Here is a 23,784-nt window from a genome sequence, read left to right as displayed (position 1 = left end):
TTAAAATTTTGACCAATGGGAATAATGTTCATAGCTTCCCACAACTGTACAATCTCAACTTGGATCTCTCACTGGATTCTTTGAACATTATTGTCCTCCAGACAATTCTTCACCCCTACTACCATTGTGCTTTTGCTTCTGTTTTCTGGTAAGCTAGAATTACTGGATTCCAAATATGGCTAAGTTATAACTTCAGGTCACTCCAGGTGTTCTTTCTCAAAGCTGCATCACAGTATTTAGTACTTAACTTCAAGATTTCTTGAAGAGCAAACCCAAAATTCACAAATCCTCCCAATGATGCAAACAAGTTAGGACTTGTTATCTCTAAACATTTGGTCATTATAATTTGATAACTTAAACTGTATTGTGGTTGGTTGGCTCGCCAAGCTGGTTAATTGTTGTTCCACAGATGTTTCATCACCCTGCTGGGTAACATCATCAGTGCAGCCTCCATTGAAGCTGGTTGATGTTGTTACCCAGCAGGGTAATGGAAAGTCTGCGAAATAACAACGAACCAGCTTGGTGACCCAACCAAGTAAATCACTCACAACCCGAGCTACAAATCTACTCCAAAACCTTAAACTGTATTATTCATGCTAATGCCAAGGAGGTGAGTTCTGACAATGTGCATGTGTGCGACTGTAGCTCAGTCTTAGATACCATATGGCATGACAAAGACAGTGTACAAAGGAAATTAAAAGGAACATTGAAGCCTGGCACTATTGGAAGCTTTTGTGAACAAATGCCGATATATTTGTTTGGTATCCCTTTCTTTGCTGTTAATAGATGTGGCCCCCATTTAAAATAACTAATTTATTGCTTATTAACATGCAAACCGACTGTGAACTTTGTGGTTGTTGGTGGTCAGTATTATAAGAGCAGTTTGCATTTATGATGTACTTTTAATAAACAGAAAGCATCCTCAGAATGGGTTCATCTTGCTCTCTCTTTGCATGCTTGTGTATCTGGCAAGAAGTCAGAAGATATATTTGTCTTTTAGATTCTCCATGTAAATCTATGCTAGTGTTTTTTAAGCTTGTATTCTCTCATGAATAGAATGGTGTTTTCCGTAATATGTTGTGTCAGTAAGCATTTTCTCATCTTCCACATGGATGGCTGTGGAATATAAGAGTAGGCCATTTAGCCCTGTGATTCTGTTCCAAGTCTTGCAAGAAATGGCTGATAACCTTTGTCCTAATGTCTGTCCCACCCATCGGTAAGCCTAGACTCCCCTGACTATCTTAAAAAGCTTTCTAACCTAGTCTCCAATATCTTATGGAGAAGAGATTTGAACACATTCATGACTCTTTCAGAAAAGAGAATTTCCTCATTTGTCTTCAAATACAAACCTTATATACTTAAACTAGCTTTCGACTCCCAGGAAAGGGAAACATCATCCCAGTTTGAACTCTATTCTGTCCTTGGTGGACTCCGCTCCATTTAGTGGCCACTCACCATAACGCCTAATTACTGTTCAAAATTCTATCTGCCTTTGCTTTAACTGCTTCACTATTAAGGGAATTCCACGCATTCACAACCCTTTGAGTGAACAAGTTCCTCCTCAACTCAGTCATAGATTTGCTCCCCCTAATTTTGAGGCTATACCCACTATTTCTAGTTTGGCTGACCAGTGGAAACAACTTCCTGCTTAAGGCTTAGGAACGCTTGTGGAGGAGGTTTATGAAGCTCTTGCCTGGAGTAGATTGTAACAGCTATAAGAAGAGTTTGGACAAGCGTGGATTGTTTTCGTTCGAGTAGAGGAGGCTGAGGGTGACCTGATTGAAGTATATAAAATTAGGAGAGGCATTGATAGGGTGGATAGTCGGAGTCTTTTTCCCAGGGTGGAAATGTCAAATATCAGGGGCATATGTTCAAGGTGAGAGGGAGAATATTTGAAGAGAAGTGTGAGGAAAGATTTTTACACAGTGGAGTAAATGCCTGGCACATACTGCTAAAGGATGTGATATGATCAGATATGATAGCAATGTTTAAGAGGCATTTAGACAGATACATGAACAGATAGGAAATAGAAGGTTATGGACCATGCACAGGAAGATGGGATTAGGTTAGAACAGCACCGTGGTCAGCACAGATTTGGTGGGCCGAAGAGCTTCTTTCTGTGCTGTAGTCTTCTATCTTCTTCTTCTTCTTCAATGTTCTATCTTATCTATTCCCTTCATAATTTTATGTGTTTCTGTGAGATCACCCGTCATTCTTCTAAATTAAAATGAGTACAGTCCTAGTCTACTCTATCTCCTTATAAGCCAAACCCCTCAACTCAGGAATCAACTTCATGAACCTTCTTTGTCTTTCCCTCTGCCTGTAATGCTCATTTTCTTCAGTACCTAGAGATTTTTTCCTGTGAAGCTCTTTACTTGTACTTTGCTCCAGCTACTCACATTGCCTGGGCAGAATCATGGAATCCCAGAATTTACAACCATTGGATTCTCCCATTGGAAGTCCTTCCCCACCCCAAAACTGATTTCCAAATATTGGACATGCACCACAGTCACCTGGACAACGGTTGCAGAGAACAGTATCCACCTGCCTATTCTGACCCATACTGCCACTCATTCTCATGCTTTCCTCTGCCACTGTGTCATGGTCAGTTTACCCAATCACCCTTTAGCTACTGGTTTCATCCATGCTAGATCCTTGAAACTGCTGTAAAATTGAAAAAGTTGAAGCTCCTTCAGATTTTGGGTCCCCATACCCAATCACAGTTGCAGTCACCTTCTCCAGTCCCTGACCGTTGATCAAATCAGAAGACCTATCCCAATGAATGAAATGTCCAGGTAGCTTTACCCTCTTCCTGATGCATTGCATGATCTGCAGCATCCTCCAGTTTAAAAACTCATGAGCTGAAGCTCTTTGGGACTCCTACTCTTACTGTAGACATGTTGCCTTTGATCACACTGGCCTCCAGAAGTGCTCTCATCCTGCAGTACCAGTGTGTCATCTGTTCTGCCTTCTTTGTTGTGCTGTTAACAAACTCTAACAAGGCTCTCAGTAGGGTTTATCATTACTGATCAATTGAAATACTAATTAAACTCTAGAACTGCTAATAAATTTCCTGAGTTTTAAAACCTAAGTGACCACCGTACTTCATACAAATCACGTGCATTTTCCAGTAATGTCATGTCTAGTTTTGCAAATGCAGTTCAGGTTTTCCACAGAGCCAAACTCTTGCCTACTCTTTGTGCATCTTCATATGGCCTTATAGCTTCTGTTACCTGGAGGCTAACAAGAAAATGTTCAAAAAATAATGAACACCTACCTCCTCTCCTCACCCAAACTTGCTTACTTGTGCCTGGGCTCATTAAACTCCTTGGTTCGCCAATTGTGAAGGCTGTACACTCGATAGGTTTTTTTTAAACAGAGTAAGAAATGTTGATTCTGTTGAAATCTTTGTTGAGGAACTAACTAGAAATGTGTTTAAAGCTGTTATAGGTAACAATTTGATCATGTTTGGGGTCTGTATTTTTTTAAAAAACTCAATTGCGGGATGTGAGCAGCGTTGGCATGGCCAGAGTTTAATGCTTGTCACCATTTTCCCTTATAAAGGTAGTGTTCAACCTCTGTAGTACTTGAGGTGTAAGTACATCCAGAGTGCTGTTAGGCAGGAAGTTGCAGAATTTTGTCCCAGTGGCAGTGAAGGAACAATTATGTATTTCTAAGCCAGGATGGTATGTGCCTTGGAGGGGAACTGGCAGGTGGTGTTCCCACATGTGCGCTCTGTTGTCCATCTAAGTGGTTGAGATTGCGGGTTAGGAAGGTGCCAGGGTGAGTTGCTGCAGTATATCTCGAAGGTGGTGAGCACTGCTGTCAGTGGCAAAGGCAGTGAAGGTTGAAAACGGTAGCTGAGTTACTACTGAAGCAAGCTGCTAATGACTTGGATGGAATCAACCTGCTTGAATGTTGTCACATACATACAGGGAAGAAGAGATTACTCTTGACACTCCAGACTTGTGCTTTAGAGATGGAAATTCGGGACTTGAGTTAATTGCCTTTGAATTCCTCTGGCCTGCTCTTGCTGACACGGTGTTTATATGGCTGGTTTAACTCGGGTTTTTTTTCGCTCCGTGGCAATCTCAGGATGTTGTTAGTTGGGTATTTAGCAATTTTAATCGCATTGAATATGAGGGGGTGAAAACTAGATCTTTGCCTGTTGGAAGTGATGATTGCCTGCTGCTTATGATACATGAATGTTACTTGCCACATTTAACAAGCCTAAAGGTTGTCCACGTCTTGCTGCATAAAGACACTTACTGCTTCAATATCTGGGGAGTTGTGAATGGTGCTGAACGTTGGGCAGTCATCAGCAACCATCACCCCTTCTGACCTCATTGTGAAGGGAAAATCATTGATGGCTGGTCCTCAGATACTATCTTGAGGAATTTCTTCAGGGGTGTCCTGGAAATGAGATGATTTATCTGCAATAGATTTCCTTTTGTGCTGGATATAATTCCAACTAGCGGGGAGTTTTCCCCAGATTCCCATTAACTCCACTATTGCTCATTCTCCTTGATGCCATCTCTGTTAAATGCTGCTTTTATGTCAAGGGCAGTCATTCTTGCCTCACATCTGGAATTCGGTTCTTTTCCTCATGAGAATTGGATCTGTAATGAAGTTGATGGCTGAGGGCCCTGACAAAACCCAAATTGAGTGTTAGTGAGCAGATTATTGATGAATAAGTGCCACTTGATAACGCTATCGACAACCTCTTCCATCGCTTTGCTGATAGAGTAGACTAATCTGGTAGCTGTTGCTCAGGTTGGATTTTCCACGTAGCTGCTGCTGTTATGGTTGTAACAACTGCTTGGCTAGATTTGGAATAGTTCTAAAATGGAAGAAATCTGTACTCTATGGAAGTAAAAGGCATTACTAAAACACTATGTGCAACATTGTTGCAATTAATATTATGCTGTGCTATAAATGAAGTGAAAGTCATTGTCATTTAACTTGAAAGAACCTTTCAGAAAAAAAGCTTGAGAACCATTGTATGACATAATGAGAGTGTGGAGAAGCTGATGCTGTATTAATTGGGGAATAGGGCTGAAATATTTAATTCTGTACCTTGGGCAATGTAGTGGTTCGTCTCTCTTACATTCACAAGTGGCATGTTCCTGAGATGCTGCTTGGCCTGCTGTATTCATCCAGCTTCACACTTTATTATCTTGTTTTGTTTTGCGGATGAGTTTCCATCTGATTTCCTGATGGAAACTGTTCGGAGAAAAACCAACTGAGGACATGAAAATAAATGGTGTCAGCCTGGCTGATTGCATTGATTTTGGTGATGAGCTTGAGGATGCTGTCTATAAAGGTATGTTAGAGAAAGATTTAAAAAAACACTTGGAATGTAAGCTCCGTAACAACCTTTTGTGTTTGCCAGAGTGTATTGATGCTACAGGAACGAGGCCTCCATGTGCCTGTGTCAGGTGAGGAATTCAGATATGACCGGAATGGTGTGGCATGATAGTGACAGGTTAATAGAAAAATTTTTAACTTTCCATTTCAGTGCGATATGAGATATTTTCTTGACACTGAAAGTTGCTTTAGTGCACTAAGAATATTGCTGCTGCTATGGAACTGTAGTCAACACAAGTATTGTTCATTAGTGATAATGGGAACTGCAGATGCTGGAGAATCCAAGATAATGAAATGTGAGGCTGGATGAACACAGCAGGCCCAGCAGCATCTCGGGAGCACAAAAGCTGAAGTTTCGGGCCCAGACCCTTGATCAGAGAGGGTTGCAATGGGAGAGGGGTCTAGGCCCGAAATGTCAGCTTTTGTGCTCCTGAGATGCTGCTGGGCCTGCTCTATTGTTCATTAGTCTCTGGCTTTGAATAAATAGTACTTGTATTACAGTTAGAACTTTTGATTTACCCTTTAAACTAGCATTTGTAGTTTGCGTTCTTATCTGAAGCAGTTTGTTCTTAATTTTGAAGTCAGTTACCCTTTGAAAGTTTTTGAGCTTTTCGATACAAAAGTCAAAAGTCTCCACAAGTTCAATGTTCACTTGCAAAGAACCTCATTTTCTGAATGTTGAATGGATGGCTCGAAATTTTTGCAGTTTTATATCAAGCTGAGAGGTATTACTGACTTTTTACAAAATAACACACAGCAGAAAACTTAAGTGTTACTCACCTGTACAACATAGCTTGCATACTTTGTGAGGGTAACTACAAATGGAGGGAAAGACAAGTGGTAAGGCAGAGAAAAAATTGTAGATGTATGAGACAAATGGGAAATTGAGTACTAAATATGCTGGAAGCGAAGAATAGAAAAAGAACGTAGAACATAGAACATTACAGCACAGTACAGACCCTTCGGCCCTTAATGTTGTGCCGACCTGCCATACCAATCTGAAGCCCATCTAACCTACACTATTCCATGTACGTCCATATGCTTGTCCTTTGACGACTTAAGTGGACCTAAAGTTGGCGAATCTACGACCGTTGCAGGCAAAGCGTTCCATACCCTTACTACTCTGAGTAAAGAAACTACCTCTGACATCTGTCCTATATCTTTCACCCCTCAATTTAAAGCTATGCCCCCTCGTGCTCGCCGTCACCATCCTAGGAAAAAGGCTCTCCCTATCCACCCTATCTAAACCTCTGATTATTTTATGTGTCTCAATTAAGCCACCTCTCAACCTTCTTCTCTCTAATGAAAACAGCCTCAAGTCCCTCAGCCTTTCCTCGTAAGACCTTCCCTCCATGCCAGGCAACATCCTAGTAAATCTCCTCTGCACCCTTTCCAAAGCTTCCACATCCTTCTTATAATGCGGTGACCAGAACTGTACACAATTCTCCAAGTGTGGCCGCACCAGAGTTTTGTACAGCTGCAGCATAACCTCATAGTTCCGGAACTCGATGCCTCTATTAATAAAAGCTAAAACACTGTATGCCTTCTTCACTACCCTGTCAACCTGGGTGGCAACTTTCAAGGATCTATGTACATGGACACCGAGATCTCTCTGCTCATCTACACTACCAAGAATCTTACCATTAGCCCAGTACTTTGCATTCCGGTTACTCCTACCGAAGTGCATCACCTCACACTTGTCCGCATTAAACTCCATTTGTCACCTCTCAGCCCAGCTCTGCAGCTTATCTATGTCTCTCTGTAACCTACAACATCCTTCGTCACTCTCCACAACTCCACTGACCTTAGCGTCGTATGCAAATTTAGTAACACATCCTTCTATGCCCTCATCCAGGTTGTTTATAAAAATGACGAACAGCAGTGGACTCAACACCGACCCTTGCGGTACACCACTAGTAACTGGTCTCCAGGATGAACATTTCCCATCAACCACCACCCTCTGTCTTCTTTCAGCAAGCTAATTTATGATCCAAACTGCTATATCTCCCACAATTCCATTCCTCCGCATTTTGTACAATAGCCTACTGTGGGGAACCTTATCGAACGCCTTGCTGAAATCCATTTACACCACATCAACCGTTTTACTCACATCTACCTGTTTGGTCACCTTCTCAAAGAACTCAAGGTTTGTGAGGCACAACCTACCCTTCACAAAACCGTGCTGACTATCCCTAATCAAATTATTCTTTTCTAGATGATTATAAATCCTATCTCTTATAACCTTTTCCAACACTTCACCAACAACTGAAGTAAGGCTCACTGGTCTGTAATTACCAGGGTTGTCTCTACTCCCCTTCTTGAACAGGGGAACCACATTTGCTATCCTCCAGTCTTCTGGCACTATTCCTATAGACAATGATGAGTTAAAGATCAATGCCAAAGGCTCAGCAATCTCCTCCTTGGCTTCCCAGAGGATCCTAGGATAAATCCCAGCCAGCCCAGGGGACTTATCTATTTTCACAGTCTGTCGGATTTCTAATACCACTTCCTTGTGAACCTCAATCCCACCTAGTCTAGTAGCCTGTATCTCAGTATTTTCCTCGACAACATTTTTGTTTTCTAGAGTGAATACTGTTGAAAAATATTCATTCAGTGCTTCCCCTATCCCCTCTGACTCCACACACAACTTCCCACTGCTATCCTTGATTGACCCTAATCTTACGCTTGTCATTCTTTTATTCCTTATATACCTATAGAAAGCCTTAGCGTTTACCCTGATCCTATCCGCCAACAACTTCTCATGTCTCCTCCTGGCTCTCCTGAGCTCTCTCTTTAGGTCTTTCCTGGCTACTTTGTAACCCTCAAGCGCCCTAATTGAGCCTTCACATCTCATCCTAACATAAGCCCTCTTCTTCCTCTTGACCAGAGATTCCACTTCCTTCGGAAACTACGGCTCCTGTGCTCTACAGCTTCCTCCCTGCCTGACAGGTACATACTTATCTAGGACACACAGGAGCTTTTCCTTGAATAAGCTCCACGTTTCTAATGTGCCCATCCCCTGCAGTTTCCTTCCCCATCCTATGCTCCCTAAATCTTGCCTAATCTCATCGTATTTGCCTTTCCCCCAGCTATAACTCTTGCCCAGTGGTATACACCTATCCCTTTCCACCACTGAAGTAAACATAACAGAATTGTGATCGCTATCACCAAAGTGCTCACCTACTTCCAAATCTAACAACTGGCCGGACTCATTACCCAGTATCAAATCTAATGTGGCTTCACCCTTTGTTGACCTGTCTATATACTGTGTCAGGAAGCCCTCCTGCACACACTGGACAAAAACTGACCTACCTATAGTACCCGAACTATAGTGCTCCCAGTCAATATTTGGAAAGTTGAAGTCCCCCATGACAACTACCCTGTCTCTCTCACTCCTATCGAGAATCATCTTTGCTGTCTTTTCCTCTACTATTCGGAGGCCTATAGAAAACTCCCAAAAGGGTGACCTCTCCTTTCCTGTTTCTAACCTCAGCCCATACTACTTCAGTTGACGAGTCCCCAAACATCCTTTCTGCAACTGTAATACTGTCCTTGGCCAACAATGCCACACCTCCCCCTCTTTTACCATCTTCTCTGTTCTTACTGAAACATCTAAATCCCGGAACCTGCAACAATCATTCCTGTCCCTGCTCCATCCATGTCTCCGAAATGGCCCCAACATTGAAGTCCCAGGTACCGACCAATGCTGCTAGTTCACTCGCCTTGTTTCGGATGCTCCTGGCATTGAAGTAGACACACTTCAAACCAACTTCTTGCTTGCCGGTGCCATCTTGCATCCTTGAAACTTTATTTCGGCCCTCCCTACTCTCAACCTTTTCTGTACTCGAACTACAATTTTGGTTCCCATCCCCCTGCTGAATTAGTTTAAACCCCCCCCCCCCCCCCCCCCCCCGAATAGCCTCAGTGAATTCCGCGCCCCCCAGGATATTGGTACCCTTCTGGTACAGGTGAAGACCATCCTGCTTGTAGAAGTCCCACCTACCCCAGAATGAGCCCCAAGAATCCAAAACCCTCCCTCCTGCACCATCCCTGTAGCCTCTCTCTCCCTATTCCTCGCTTCACTAGCACGTGGTACGAGAAGTATGTATAGCAGCATCATAGCTACCATTAAAATGCAAACAAGTGGGCATGTGATGGGGTGGTGCAAATCTGGCATCTGGTTACAGTGAAGCAAGAAGAAAGCTGCAATTGTTCATGAAATTTATTTTGGATTCTAAAACATGAGAAAGGGGAGTGAGTTGTGAAATCTCGCCATGTTTAATAAGTATGAAAAAGATGACATGGCCATAATGAGTAACTTTAAATGTCCCTGAATGATATCTTTCCTCTATTTTTAAATATCTTCACACCCCACACCCCCGATGACCCCTATTCCTAGATTGTCCTGCATGAGGATGGGTTGGAGCTATTAGATAGGTTAACTGGAAAAGGAAGTTGTACAAGTTAAGCAAGTTAATAGAACTCAAATTGGCAATGTACTGAATCATGAGTCAATTTTCACATTCTCTCCATGTCTGTTTGGGTTTCCTCCTGGTGATCTGATTTCCTCCCATAGTCCAAAGATGTACAGGTTAGTTGGATTGGCCATGCTAAATTGCCCATAGTGCAGGCTAGCTGGATTAGCCATGGGAAATGCAGCGTTACAGGGATAGGATAGAGTGGTGGGTCTGGGTGGGATGCTCTTCAGAAGGTTGGCGTGGACTCAATGGGCTGAATGGCCTGTTTCCACACTCTATAGGTGTTCTATGACGGCACGTGCTGAGAGATACTGAGGGAATTGACAGAAATTCTGCCCGACATAAATGTCAATGCGTGTAGAAATTGTGATAGAGGATTTTGGAAGTTGCCATTGGCATTCTTCAATTCAAGAGTTAAAGGGCTATACCAGATAACTATAGACATTGCACCTTGACTTTCTATAATGATATGATGTCAGTTAAGATAGCCAGTGCAATTTGTAAAAAGCAAAACAATTCTGACATTTGATGAATATCTTTCAAAAAGACATGGATTAGATTTATGAAAGGGATATATAGTGGGTAATGTATATGATGTGTATGATTTCAAGATATTTTACAAGGTGCCTTGTTGATATTGTTGACATGTACTAACAGAGAGTTCATCAGTACTAGTATGAAGGTCATCGACTGCTTCTTAGAATTGTGAAACGGGTGTAATGCTGTCTCCTATAGGTCAGTTTTAGAACTGTTACTCTTAGAAAATATCGAAAATATGTATAAAGGTACAAAGTTCCATGAATAGTACATTCTGCATTTCCCAAGGAAAGGATCATTTTGAGAAAATTGGTCAAGGACACAGCCTTAGTTGACTCCAATTTTCACTGAGACAGGGTTTGTAGTGGTTCCATTGGTAAGGATCACAGCTTGTATGGAATATAAGAGGGGGCAAAGGGTGAGAAATTGTCTGAAGTTGGACAGATTTGAGGATGATACACCACAAGTACTCATGGTTGACAGAGGATAGCTTTCATGAGTTAGTAAATGGCTACAGCCATTGATGCTGTTCCTTATACTTTTTCTGATTCTGTCATATAGTGAAGACTCTGTGTAGTACATCTTGGAAGGTGAAAACCACATTGGATCTCTGCAAGGAGTACCCTTGTAATGATCCTCCCTGTGGCAGACAGCAGGGTACCTGATTGCTGCGTAGTTACAACAATCACAGAGTCATAGTACAATGCAGTCCTTTGGCTGACTGAGTCTGTACTGCCAAAAAAAACACTAAATCTACATTCTTGTCTCTCTCCAGTCACAGTGTTCCTGTGCCACTGCATTCAGGAGGCACCTTAAAATATGTACTAAGTACTAAAGTGGGTCTGAACTCTACAATCTTGTGTAACAGGAATATTTTACAAATGTAACCTACGTAACCTGTAGTCAGGTATGAAGTAATTTTCATGAGTTCTGCCGTATATCTCTTCAGAGGTGAGATCATTGATTACTGATACACTTTGAATTTAATTGCACAAGTGATCTTGCTCCTGCTAAACATTACTGTACTTTGCTGATTAATTGTGATTTTTGGACATTTCCCTTTGATTCATTCATTCCCTGGCAGACAGCAGCCTGTGCATTGCAAAAACATTGCAAGTCGTTACCTCTATACTAAATTAATATGCAGAAAAAGATTGTAAGTTAGCATCAGTTTTTAATTTGTTTGATAGAATGTTGAGAAAATCTCAACATCTGCCTTTATTCCACCACTAAATGGCACTTTCATATATGAAGGCACTGAACTGTCCCAGCATAATAAAATGGAATGTTTAGTCCATTACTGAAAGAAGCATCTGCTTGTCAACTGGATTTCTGTTCGTCTGAGTTAAACTGGTGCTCCCGTGTGCATTTATTTTTCTCCCCGTTGGCTTCTGCTGAAAAGCGCAAATCGTGCCAAATCTCCAGTTGGTTCTGTGGCCTATTAACATTCATGATGATTAAGTAATTATGTTTGAACACCATGGAAGTTCTGCAAACTAGATCTTGAGTGCCGATGTGACTTGACATCCACCACAGGCTCAAAATATTTGTCTGCAGAAACTGTCATCCTCAATTTTATGCGCTGAAATGCAGAGAATGTAAATGGTTTGTCAGTTTTTTTAATGTAACATGAATCTCAATTGAGAAAATTTAACATTTGTTTTCATTTTTAAGGCCAGTTACAAATTTCTCATCAATGATGCAAAAAAGATCATATATAAGCAAGGTGCTCTTTTGATCAGTTAGTTTTATATCCCTTCTAGTGTAGTTAGTGGGTAAGCCAATAAAAGATTTTTTTGACTTAGCTACGTACACCAGGGACATGTTTCTTATTTGTTATTGTTGACTTCATCATCTTTTATGTTCAATTCACACTAGAAAAAAATCAGTTGTTAACGTAAACATAAAGCTTTCCTGAACTAAAGCTTTGGGAATTAAATTCCCAGTTTTATTTTTTCCCCCTGAGAAATACATACTCTGAACTCCTTCAGCACATAGTCACTACTGCTGAAATGCTGGGAAATTCTGCCAATTGCTAGTGCAAATAATGTATGAATATGCTGACTAGCTCCCTTCAATCATTCTGTGTGGGGATAAAAGAGTCTCCAACTGAAGTCTTGATTTCTGAGCAAGGCTGTAGTAGACATAGAAATTTACAACACACCATTTGGCCTATCTGGTCTGCAACAGTTAACAAAGATTCTCCTGCACTAATTCATTTTCCAGCTCTTGGTCCATAACCTTGGAGTCTAGGCACCTAGGTAATCCAAGTGAATATCTAAACTCTGTAAAATGTTACAGGAGTTTCGATTCACTGGCCCTTTTAGGTAGACTGTTCTAGACTCCCACTACTATTTGGGTGAAAATTTCCCTGTAACTCTCCTCTTGGCTTTCTACTTCTTTCCTTGAATCTCTGCCCCCTGGTTATTGACTATCTCTACCGAAAAAGTACCTTCCAATCCACCCTATCAATGCCCATCATATTCTCATCTCCTTACTGATCGGCCCTCAACAGCGATAACAAGCCTCTCTTCAGGGATGTTCCTGTTCCTGTTCGCATGTAATCTGACTTCTACAGGTCCTTTCTCCCTGACAAGTGTTCCCACTACCTTGAGAATCTAAAGACATCTCTCCTGCTACATTTCTCCAGCCACATGTTCAACTGCTGTATCTCTCTATTTTATACTTACTACTATGTGGCAACGGGACTAATCTTGAGATTGAGACCTTTTGGAGCCTAACTTTTCTGTTTCCTACCGAACTTACTGGAGTCTGATTGCCAAAACTCATTTCTGTTTCTTTGTATGTCATTGGCCTGTACGTAACTTCTAGCTCTTCACCCTTTCCCCTTCAGAATGTCCTGCAGCTGTACTGAGACATCCTTGACCCTGGCGCCAGAAGAGACGTGCCATTCTGGAGTCACATCCGTGTTCCCACCCTGAGCAACTAGACAACCCACCTCAGCGTGGCCTTAGTTGGCCCTCTCAGAGCAGGAGCCACTCTTACCACTTTTCCAAGTCTGAAAAACTGTGAATGAGTTGCACTCAGGATTTCCACATTACCTGTCTGACCGCCATCCATTCTTGCTCTGTCTGTGCTTCCTTAAGCTAGGGGGTGTCAGCACCCTATAACAATCCACCTACCTGCTGGGGGAATGCACTGTCCTGGAGCTTGGGTAGCTGTAGTCAGAACATGGTCATTCAGATCTCTAGGAGTGTCCAATTTCCCACATGGTGCAGAATGTCTGGGTTTGAGCTCTGCAGTCATTTTTTGACTTAATATATATGGTTCTTTGCTGTTATTTGACCATTATTCCTACTTAAGCATTGAATAGAAAAATCGTTTTCTTGTTTATATCTGACCAACAACCAAACTCGTTAACTCTGTTTAGTCATGGAACTCCATTTTGAAGTTCTAAAATATTAATTATCTATGGAACGTTTTTAACTTGTACTGAATGGTTTTTACTTAATTTGGTATCTAACTGTGAGACAGGAGAGAAATACCACCATTTATCTACCTACTGTTCTTTCCTTCAAAATCTTCTGTGTAAAAGAAGCTCTGTTGTTGCTCAGTCTGCTGATCTTTTTACTTTGGCTGCACCTTTTAACCTCTGCTATCGCTATCTCTGCTACCGTTCACTGCGGGTCTGTCAGCTTCTGGGGTCTCTTTGCTTTCACTGTTTTGCTTAACCTTCCTGCTGCTGGTTCCACATCCCACATAGGCCCCCATGATGTTGTACAACACGAATGAAGATCCTGAAATGGTTCTAACAATATTTTGTAAGTGCCAGCATGTTATTGAAAACTAGTTAAAGTTGCGGTGTTCTCATCTTGCTTGAAATTTCATTGTGGACAGTGTAATTTTCTTTCCCAAAAAAAAAATCTGGCTCTTCAACTTGTTTAGGGATTCTTCTGACTGGCAATTCAGGAATGGTTTTTATTAATGTTGCACTGTAGCTTTTAGCAGTCTTGTGGCTGCTTTACAATTATTCTTTCAAATCCATCATAAAACAGTGTGCCAGGAAGCAAGTAATTCAGGGCGGTTGAAGGGCCTGAGACATTTTACATGGAAACATAGCAACATAGAAGATTGGAGCAGGAGTAGCCATTTGGCCCTTCAAGCCTTCTCTGCCATTCATTCTGATCATGGCTGATCATCCAACTCAGTTGTCTGTGATGCTTTTCCCCCACATTATCCTTGGATCCTTTTAGCCCCAAGTGCTGTATCCGACTCGTAGAAATCATACTGTTTTGACCTCAACTGCTTTCTGTGGGAATAAATTCCATCTGCTCACTACCGTCTGGATGAAGAAACTTCTCATCATCTCAGTATTAAATACTTTATCCCGTATCTTTAAATGTGACTGAAGGCTTCCTTCCTGCATCTACCCGATCTTGTCCTGTCCTGTTAGAACTTTACAGGTTTCTATGAGGTTGCAATCCCCCCCCCCGCACACCAGTCTTCTGAACTTGAGCGAATATAATCTTAACCAATTCATCCTCTCCATATGTCATCCCTGCCTTAGCAGGAATCAACCTTCACTGCACTCGCTCTGTAGCAAAAACTTGAATAAGAAGTCCAGAAGATGTGCACAATATTCCAGATGTGGTCTCACCAAGGTCCTGTACAACCTCAGCAAGATGTCCTTGTTTCTGCATTTTAATCCGCTCGCTATGAAAGCCAACATACCATTTGTTGCCTTCACCACCTGCTCCACCTCCATGCTGACCTTCTGTGACTGGTGTATCAGACCTGCTGGGTCTCGTACATTCCTTTCTCTCATTTTATAGCCATTCAGATAATAATCTGCCTTCCTGTTTTTGCTACCAAATGGATCCAGTGTGTATGAAGATTTATGCTGATTGTTATTTTCAAAGTTGGGGACGAGAGTAATTCATTGTAATGACACAAGTTTAATTTTGATTGAACATGTTGAATGCTTTAAGTTTAAATGGTGTTTTATAGTTGAACAAAAATGGAACAAAATTGTGGCAAAATATTAGATGATTCTTGTCACTGGAAGTGTTGAGTATCAAGAGGAAATTTGTTACTATTTTCATCCTGTTGAAAGCTGTTTTTGCATAGTACCAAAACTGAATTCGAGAGGATTTGTTTTCACTTAATGGGAGTTTTTTTAAGAAATAGAGATTAAAAAATAATTAATTGATGACATCCCATTATAATTAACAGGAACAAATATACGAAATCCTTGATGCAATGTTTGAGAGGAAAGTTGAAACTTCTGAGCACGTCATTGACCAAGATGATGATGGAGACAATTTCTATGTAATTGAACGGTAAGAGATTTAAACTTGGGTAATATTACAAGGTTTCCATTTAAACCTGATTTTAAAAAAAGTTCTTCTGTCAATGAACTCCTTTTGCAGTGATGTGTGGGGCTTTCACCAGGATGTTGTAGCCAAAACTGCTGTACACATTAAATAATGAAATCCTTGTTGCATTTTAATAATTAATTTGTTTTCCAGATAAGCTCAATTTAGTTGGTGTTTAATTTTTCAGGTCCAGCCATTGATCTTTTCCTTTTTAACCAGTTATTACTAAACCTTATTGTTTTGTAAAGCATTAAAAGGTCTTTCACAAAGCTGTTCCACGTGCATCATTTCCTTTGGACCCGAAGAATAAATATTGTACCTGTCCTTGAGCATTTGGTGGTGTTGAAGGAAGCATTCAATGCAAGATTAACATTGCAGTGTAAAATCACAGTAACATGAGTGGATGTTTATTAATTTTTTTAAAAAATGTACTGCTGTTTTTGATTATACGTTTTCTCGCCTAATTTCTGAACTGAGAGGATGTGTCATGTGAGGAGAGATTGAAGAGTCATGGTCTGTACTTCCCGATCTAATTAACACATAAAATTCTTAAGAACTTAACAGGGTGGATACTGGAACAATGTTTTCTCTGGCTGGGAATCCAAAACTAGGCAATCACAGTCTCAGATACTTTAGGACAGAGAAGATGAGAATTACTTTCTCCGAAAACTATTGGGATTCTTTACAATTTTCTACCCAGGAGAGCTCTGAATGATCACTTGTTGCGAAAATTTGAGACAAAGTTTGATGAATTTTGAACACCACGGAGACTGAATGATGATACTGAAAGCAGAGTTGAGAAACCAGATCAGACTTGATTTTACTGAATGAAGGGCCGAACTGAAGGACCAATTGTCCGAGTTCTGCTCATGTTTCATTAGAAATTCCACTATGTCAAACTGTGAGGTAATGTTACATGACAACCTGATCTATAATCATTGCTTATATTAAAAGTAAGAAATCTATCTTTATAATTCATGAATAGTCATATATTGCTTTGATCAAATACAGGGGCTTCTAGAAATATAAAACTACCTTGTAAAAGCATTTGAAATTGAACCTTTTCATAGTTGGTCCCTTCACAAACTTAAGAAGCAAATTCTGGGTCAAGACAAACTGCTTTCTGGTGAATTCTTTGTTTTGTTATTACTAGTGATGTTTCTAGGTTTTCAGGCAGCCTACCATGCCCTCCTTCAGTTTGATTTCACTCCCTCTTGGCACACTCCTAATACCACAGGATCCAGCAAATGAGCTGATTTGGTTTTCTTTCTTCCCTTTTTTCCTTCCACCTTAGTTGAAGTAGTTAAAGTTGCTCTTTCCACCTTATAAATTGGCTTTCCTTTTAACTCCATTTTACATTCATTACCCTACCTCTAATTCTGTGAAGGTTTTTTTCTGCAAAGTTATTTTTTACTCCGATATTGCAATCTTGTACCTTGATATCTTGGTAATTATCCTGTCAAGCTTTCCTGATTTGAAGTCAGTTTTTTGATCTAGAGAATACATTTGGTTGTACAGAAACCTGATCCATATTTTCTGTCACCTGGACGGAAAAGACAGGTAAATTGGGATATGTTGCATTCTTTTATAAAATATTTTATTTACAATGTCTCAGTAAATAGATGGACTTGACTTCTCACAATTTTTCCTCACTGAAGCGTAACATTGTTTCCCTGTGCACTTTTTATTTTTGCTTTCATCACTCAGTTTTGTTTTTATTCCACGTATTTCTTTTTATGCTCCTTGAAGCAGATTCAATAACTTTTAAAGGTGGATTAGATAAATACTTGAAGGAAAATAATTCCCAGACAACAGATTGGTGCAAAAAGAATAAGATGAATTGGACAGCTCTTTTAGAGTCAGGTCAAGTGCAGTAGTCCAAATAGTATCCTTCTGTGCTATCTTGTTCTATGATATCCTTGTGCATTTAGAGAGGTTTTGAAGCCACTGTAAAGCTTGTATCACTAAATTTATTAAAAGTGAACTTGCTCTTAAATTTCACTTTTGGTCCTGCAGAACTGGTGTCCACTTGAAGAGGGATCAGAGATCATGGGAAATGCAGATGCTGGAGAATCCAAGGTGACAGAGTGTGAAGCTGGATGAACACAGCAGGCCAAGCAGCATCTCAGCTTCTCTGATGAAGGGTCCAGGCCCGAAACGTCAGCTTTTGTGCTCCTGAGATGCTGCTTGGCCTGCTGTGTTCATCCAGCTTCACACTTTGTCCGCTTGAAGAGGACCAACTTGATAATGTATTCTCCCACTGTCAGAGTAGATTAGGCAACATGTCACTTGAAAATAGCATGTACGAAGTTGGCAAGGCCAATCTTTATTGGCCTTCATTGCTAGAGGGTTAGAATACAGGAGCAAGGACAACTCATAGCAGTAGTTCAGGGCCTTGGTGATATCACACCAAGAGAGTGTTATGTGCATTTTTAGTCTTCTTGCCTTAGGAGAGCAGTGAAGGTTCACCAGGGGTGACTCCTGGAGTGGCAGATTTATGGTACGAGGAGGTGCTGGATCTTATATTTACTTATATTTACTGGAATTTAGAAGAATGGGAGGGGATCTCACTGAAATGTATAAAATTCTTACAGGGGGCAGACTGGATTGAGGATTGATGTTTCCTCTGATCAGAGAGTCCAGAATGTGGTGTCATGGTCTCAGGTACAGGGTAGGCCATTTTGGACTGCATTTCAGAACTGTCTTTACTGAGGATAATGAGCCCATGGAATTCTCTCCCACGGAAGGCCAAGACATTGAAAATATTTAAAAAGGAAAAGATCGATTTCTAGATACTTCAAGGGTGTTTGAGGAGAGAGTAGGAGTATGGCATTTAGACAGAGAATCAGCCATGATCATGTTAAATAGTGAAATGGGATTGATAGGCTGAATGGCTTACTCTTGTTCCTATTTTCTGTTTAATGTGTAGATCTGTTTAAAGACTGGTGAGAAGCGCACACTCCACTACAAACCTTGCAAAGTATGCAGGTGTTTTAAATTACATCTGTAAAATTTAGATATCCTGATTTCATCAAAACAATCAAAATGTTGGACTGATGCCACGCTCCAGGTTCTCATGAGTTTTAGGTTTTGCGGTATATTAGTACATCAGGCATTCAATCATGAATTTTGGGGCCTTTTGCTTTGCAGCTTGTAGTATTTCTATTGTGCATCCTCTGGAAGTAGGTTACTTTGTTAACAATCAAATAACTCTTGTTTAAGGTTTTCATTGGGAAATGTAATGCAAATTTTTACAGATTTTTCCTAGTTATTACTAGATAAATCATAAAGCAAACCGCATCACACACAAGCATAAAAGTTTCCACAGTCACTTGTTTTCTCAAGCATTCATGGTGCAAGTATATTGAACCAGTAAAATTATAAGAAAAGTCTGTTTAATGGAACCAACTTTCTATTTTAAAAATAACAGTATTATATTCATATTCAGTTTCAGATTCATAAATAAGTCAAAGAAGTTCCCTCCATGTTTTTGTTTGAAGCTCTTACCATTCCTACAACATGAAATTCTTGAGCTGTTTCGTACTTTGAAAGGAAGCTAATTACACATTTGAAATGGAAATGTGCATTTTTGAGAACAATAAAACTGCATCAAATGTGATTTGAGATAGACATCACATTGCTTTATTTGGTCAAAATCTGACTCAAGCTGTTCAATTTTTAAAAAAATTTCTGTTGTGACGCTGAGGTTTTTCCTGTCTGAAGTTGACATTATGCTTCAAGGAGTTAATGGTTAAGTCCATTTGCTGCTAAATTGAAACAGGCACCATGTAGATAAGTGGTGTCATGGAGCCATTTGTCTGGCACTGTCATTTTCATTGTGAGTTTTCCTTTTATGGTTAGAATAGCAGCAGTTCCAGGAAGAATTTAAATCACTGGAAGATGCTGGTTGTGCTTGGAACTACTTTCAGCTTGTCTAGATTTATGCTTGTAAGAGCCAAAGAGTAATGATTGATCCTCTTAACTGAGATAACAGATTAACTTGTATTTCACCGTATGCATTGAAACTGTTATTGCAATGAAATCAACACTTGAGATTGTTTTAACATTTCTAGTATCCTTGTTTTTGAACCGAAGTGTTGAAAATACTCAGCATTTTGGTTGTTTTATTTAAAATGATACTTTTATCAGTGCAGTATGCTTTGTTTGTGGTTTCTACATCATAATGTGGTATTCTGAAGGCATATATCCAAATTACTTTTATTAAAATTTGATCATGTCTGCAGATGAAAATAAATGTCAATTTAATAATGCTTATTGGAATAGTACAGGTAAAATATAGTCACAATGAAATGTCCATCAGATTTTAAAGTCTGTTTGAGGGATGTTATTAACTATGTGTTGAAATTGTCTAGATAATGTGATTTTGGTGCCAGATGGTCTAATGGTGCAACAAGGTGCATCTTCAGCGCCTACTGACTGGGGAAGTGTCAAGTGAGACCAGTGGAGAGGTGGTGAAGAAATTTGATGTATTTAATGGTATAAATAATTGATACTTTGGAGTGCCCTTGTGAGAAAGAGCCAGTAATTTTATATTGTAATTGATCTCCAGTTAGTCGTTGATGCTTGATGTTACAACTAGATTACTGATGTAGGCATTTAAGATGCAAGTGATTTCCACATCGTAAAAAGGGGCAGGCCCTAATCTGATTTTAAAAGACTATAGCTAAAAACCCTCTATTTTAAATTTCATATCTCATGGAATGCATAACTAATCTGATTTCAAACTAATTTTAAGGTGAAAGGCAGAATATTGAAGATGCTTGAAATCTGAAATAAAAGCACAAAATACTGGAAATACTTAGCAAGTCAGGTGCCATTAGTGAATAGACAAACAACATGAATGTTTCGGGTTGATGTTCTTTCGTCAGAATTGGGAAAAGTTGGAGATATAATAGATTTCCAGTCAGTCCTGAGTGGGGGAGGAGCAACAGTGAGATCTGTGATGCAATGATGGGGCAAGACAAATATCACTGAGGCAAAGATTTGCTGAGAGCAAGTGTGCTGCTGTCTGCAAGTGAAAAGAACAGCAGAATAGAATGTTGAAACAAAGGGAGATAGTCTAAAACACATGACTTTCTGAAATTGTTAAACTTGATGTTGAGTCTGGAAGGCTGTAACGTGACTGTGTAATGAGATACCTTTTGATGAGTAAGTCTTGAGCTTCACTGAAACAGTCTTGCAGGCTATGTCAATGTGACAGCATTTCAGTTACAGATCACTGAAAGCTAAGAGCCTTGCTTCTGGACTGAATTGGAGGTGTTCCTTAGTTTTTAAAATATTAATTCACAGCACGTGACCATCACTGGCTGGGCTAGCATTTCCATAAGTCGAGGAGCTGGACTCTGAGCTGTAGACCTTGTGCCGCGTCAGGAAAGGGAAAAGTCACCCAAACCCTCAGACAAGGGATCATTCAAAATTGGCCTGTGACTGGGGACGGGAGAGTGTGAGTGCAGGTGAGGACCCAGTGGGTTACAGTTAAGAAGTCTCGGCCCCTGTAATTGTCCAGTAGTTATAATGTTCTTTTAAGCTATGCAGACAAGACTGGGCCTGTAGGGTGTATCAGCAAACTGACATGGCACCTTGGTATAGGGAGACATTGAAATGGGAGGATGAAATAGAAATGCAGTGGTAAGGGAATAGCTACTGTTCTCTGCAACTGTACCGAAGGTTGTGTTGCCTGCCAGTGCCAGGATTAAGAACATCCTGTCAGGTCTAGAGGAAATCTTGGATAGGGAGGAGAGGGATCCAGTTGTTATTGGTGTCAATGTTGCTAGGACTAGAAAAGTGGTTCTACAGAACAGTTAGAAGCTGAATTAAAAACAAAACAACCCTAAGGTGTTATTCTTGAGATTACTACTTGAACCATGGGCAAACTGTCATAAAGTCAACAGGTTAAATGTGTGGCTGCAAGATTGGTATGAGTGGAATGGGTTTCAGTTTGTGGGGCATTGGCACCAGTATGGGATAGAAGGGAGCTGTTCTGGGATTTACTTGAGCCATGCTGGCACCAGTGCCCTGGTGAATTGAATAACTAGGGCTTGTAGAAAGGTCTTTAAACTAACATTTGGATGAGACACTGGGTTTGGGACGGGGAAATGTAGACTTCCAAGGGTAAAGGATATGGCAGCATAATAGGACGGCTATTTGGATAACAGTGTCCAGCAAGAGACTGAGTATACAAACATAGAAAAACAGCAGTAAATAGGATCAAAGGTAAGAAGCATGGTTAACAGGCAAAATTAATGACTGTTAAATGTTCATAGTATTCGGAACAAAGTAAAATTAATAAATTAATGGGAGTGATTTTATAAGCATTATAGACACATGGTTGCAAGGAACTAAATATTCTGGGCTATGCAACTTTTTGAGAGAATGAGCAGTAAGGGAAGGGTAGTGGGTAGCATTGTTGGTGCAGTTTGGAATAAAGTAGGCTAGCAGGAAATGTCTTCAATCAAAAGATGGAGAATCCAGATGGGTGGAGGTAAGAAGAATAATGAGAAAGAAGACATTAGTATGTCCAGCATAGTAAGCCTATAGGTCCCCTAACTAACTATGTATCAGAAGATAATGAGGACATGTAACAAAGATCGTACATAAATCACAGGTGACTTTAATCTTCATGTGGGTTAGGATAGCCAAAATGACAGAGATAGCTATGAGGAAAAATTCATAGACTGCATTTAGGATAGCTTCCTTGAAACAATATGATGTGGATCCAACCAGGGATCAAGCTATTTTGGATCTGGTGATGCGTAATAGCAAAGGTTTAATAAATGATGTCAGAGTTTCTTTTCTGAGGGTAGTGAATCAATGAAATTCATCACCAGAGGACTGTTGAGACTGGGTCATTAAGTATATTCATGTCTGAGAGAGATTCTCTTTTTAACAATAAGGAAATCGAGGATTAGCGGAAATAGGCAGAATGGTAGAGTTGTGGATTTTCAAATCAACTGTGATCCCATTGAATGGCAGAGCGGACTCGATGGACTGCGTAATCTAATTCTACACCTATATTGTACGGTCTCATTGCCCATCTTCAGCTGTCCTTTTGCAGGTGATGATGAACTGATTTTTTGAATCACTGCAACCCATTTGCTGTAGATAGACCTAAAATGGCATTAGAGAGGGAATTCCAAGATTTTAACAGTGCACCGCTGAAGGAACAACAATATATTTCCAAGTCAGGATAATGAGTGGTTTGGAGGGGAATTTGGTAGTACTGGACAAGTCAAATCCCAGAATGAAGCCCAGTTTGGTTGGTCATACAAGCTGGTGGGGATGAAGTCAGCAGCACCCAGACTCATCAGTACGAGGCATGTCCATTCCATCAGTTTTTGTCCTTTTCTTCTCATTTTTCTTTTTGTTGTCATTTTTTTTATTCAAAATATTAGCTTAGAGTGTGGGAGATATCACTGGAAAGGTTGAGGGCCAAAGCAGAACAGGTTGGAGGTGTGCACCTGAGCCAGGATGTCCAGCAGACAGGAGGCCCATGCAGAGAGGAGATGGCCAGTGGGGACGGAGGCCCAAGCAGAGCAGTCTACTCTCTCTCATCATTAAAATACAGAAGGGCTAATATAGATTAGTAGGGCTATCAAGTAGCTCTTGCTTAGCAATAACTTGCTCACTTATGCTCAGGTGAGTTTTGCCAGAGCCATTCAGCACTAGACCTCATCACAGCCCTGATCCAAATGTCAAAAAAAGACCTAATTTCCAGAGGTGAGGTGAGAATGACTGCCCTTGACATCAAGGCCACATTGGACTTCGTTTGGCATCAAAGAACCCCAGCAAAACTAGAGTCTATGAGAATCGATAGGAAGGGAGGGAAATGTCTCTGCTGGTTGAAGTCATAGCTGGCACAATGGAAAATGATTGTGGTGGTTGGAGGTCCGTTGTCTCAGTTCCTGGACACCTTTGTAGAAGCTCCTTAAGGTCATGTCCTTATCCTGACTATCTTCAATTGCTGCAAGATGCACTGCAGAAACTTGTGAAGGCTGCTGGAAAAGTTTCTCCCAAACTCACGACCAATACCATCCAGAAGGCCAAAG

The 23,784-nt window shown here is 40.5% G+C and overlaps 1 protein-coding gene across 1 annotated transcript in view; it reads left to right on the top strand.

Moving 5' to 3' along the window:
* prkar2aa (protein kinase, cAMP-dependent, regulatory, type II, alpha A) overlaps positions 1 to 23,784 on the top strand; it is a 307,283-nt gene that overhangs the window by 246,041 nt on the left and 37,458 nt on the right. The window contains exon 11 of the mRNA XM_048547783.1: positions 15,576 to 15,682. Within this exon, the coding sequence (XP_048403740.1) occupies positions 15,576 to 15,682 (107 nt within the window). The remainder of the gene's footprint in view (positions 1 to 15,575; positions 15,683 to 23,784) is intronic.

This window comes from Stegostoma tigrinum, chromosome 11, assembly GCF_030684315.1.
Source record: "Stegostoma tigrinum isolate sSteTig4 chromosome 11, sSteTig4.hap1, whole genome shotgun sequence".
NCBI classification, from domain to species: Eukaryota; Metazoa; Chordata; class Chondrichthyes; order Orectolobiformes; family Stegostomatidae; genus Stegostoma; species Stegostoma tigrinum.
The sequence above is the reverse complement of the archived record's forward strand: the minus strand, read 5'-3'. Positions and strand labels throughout refer to the sequence as shown.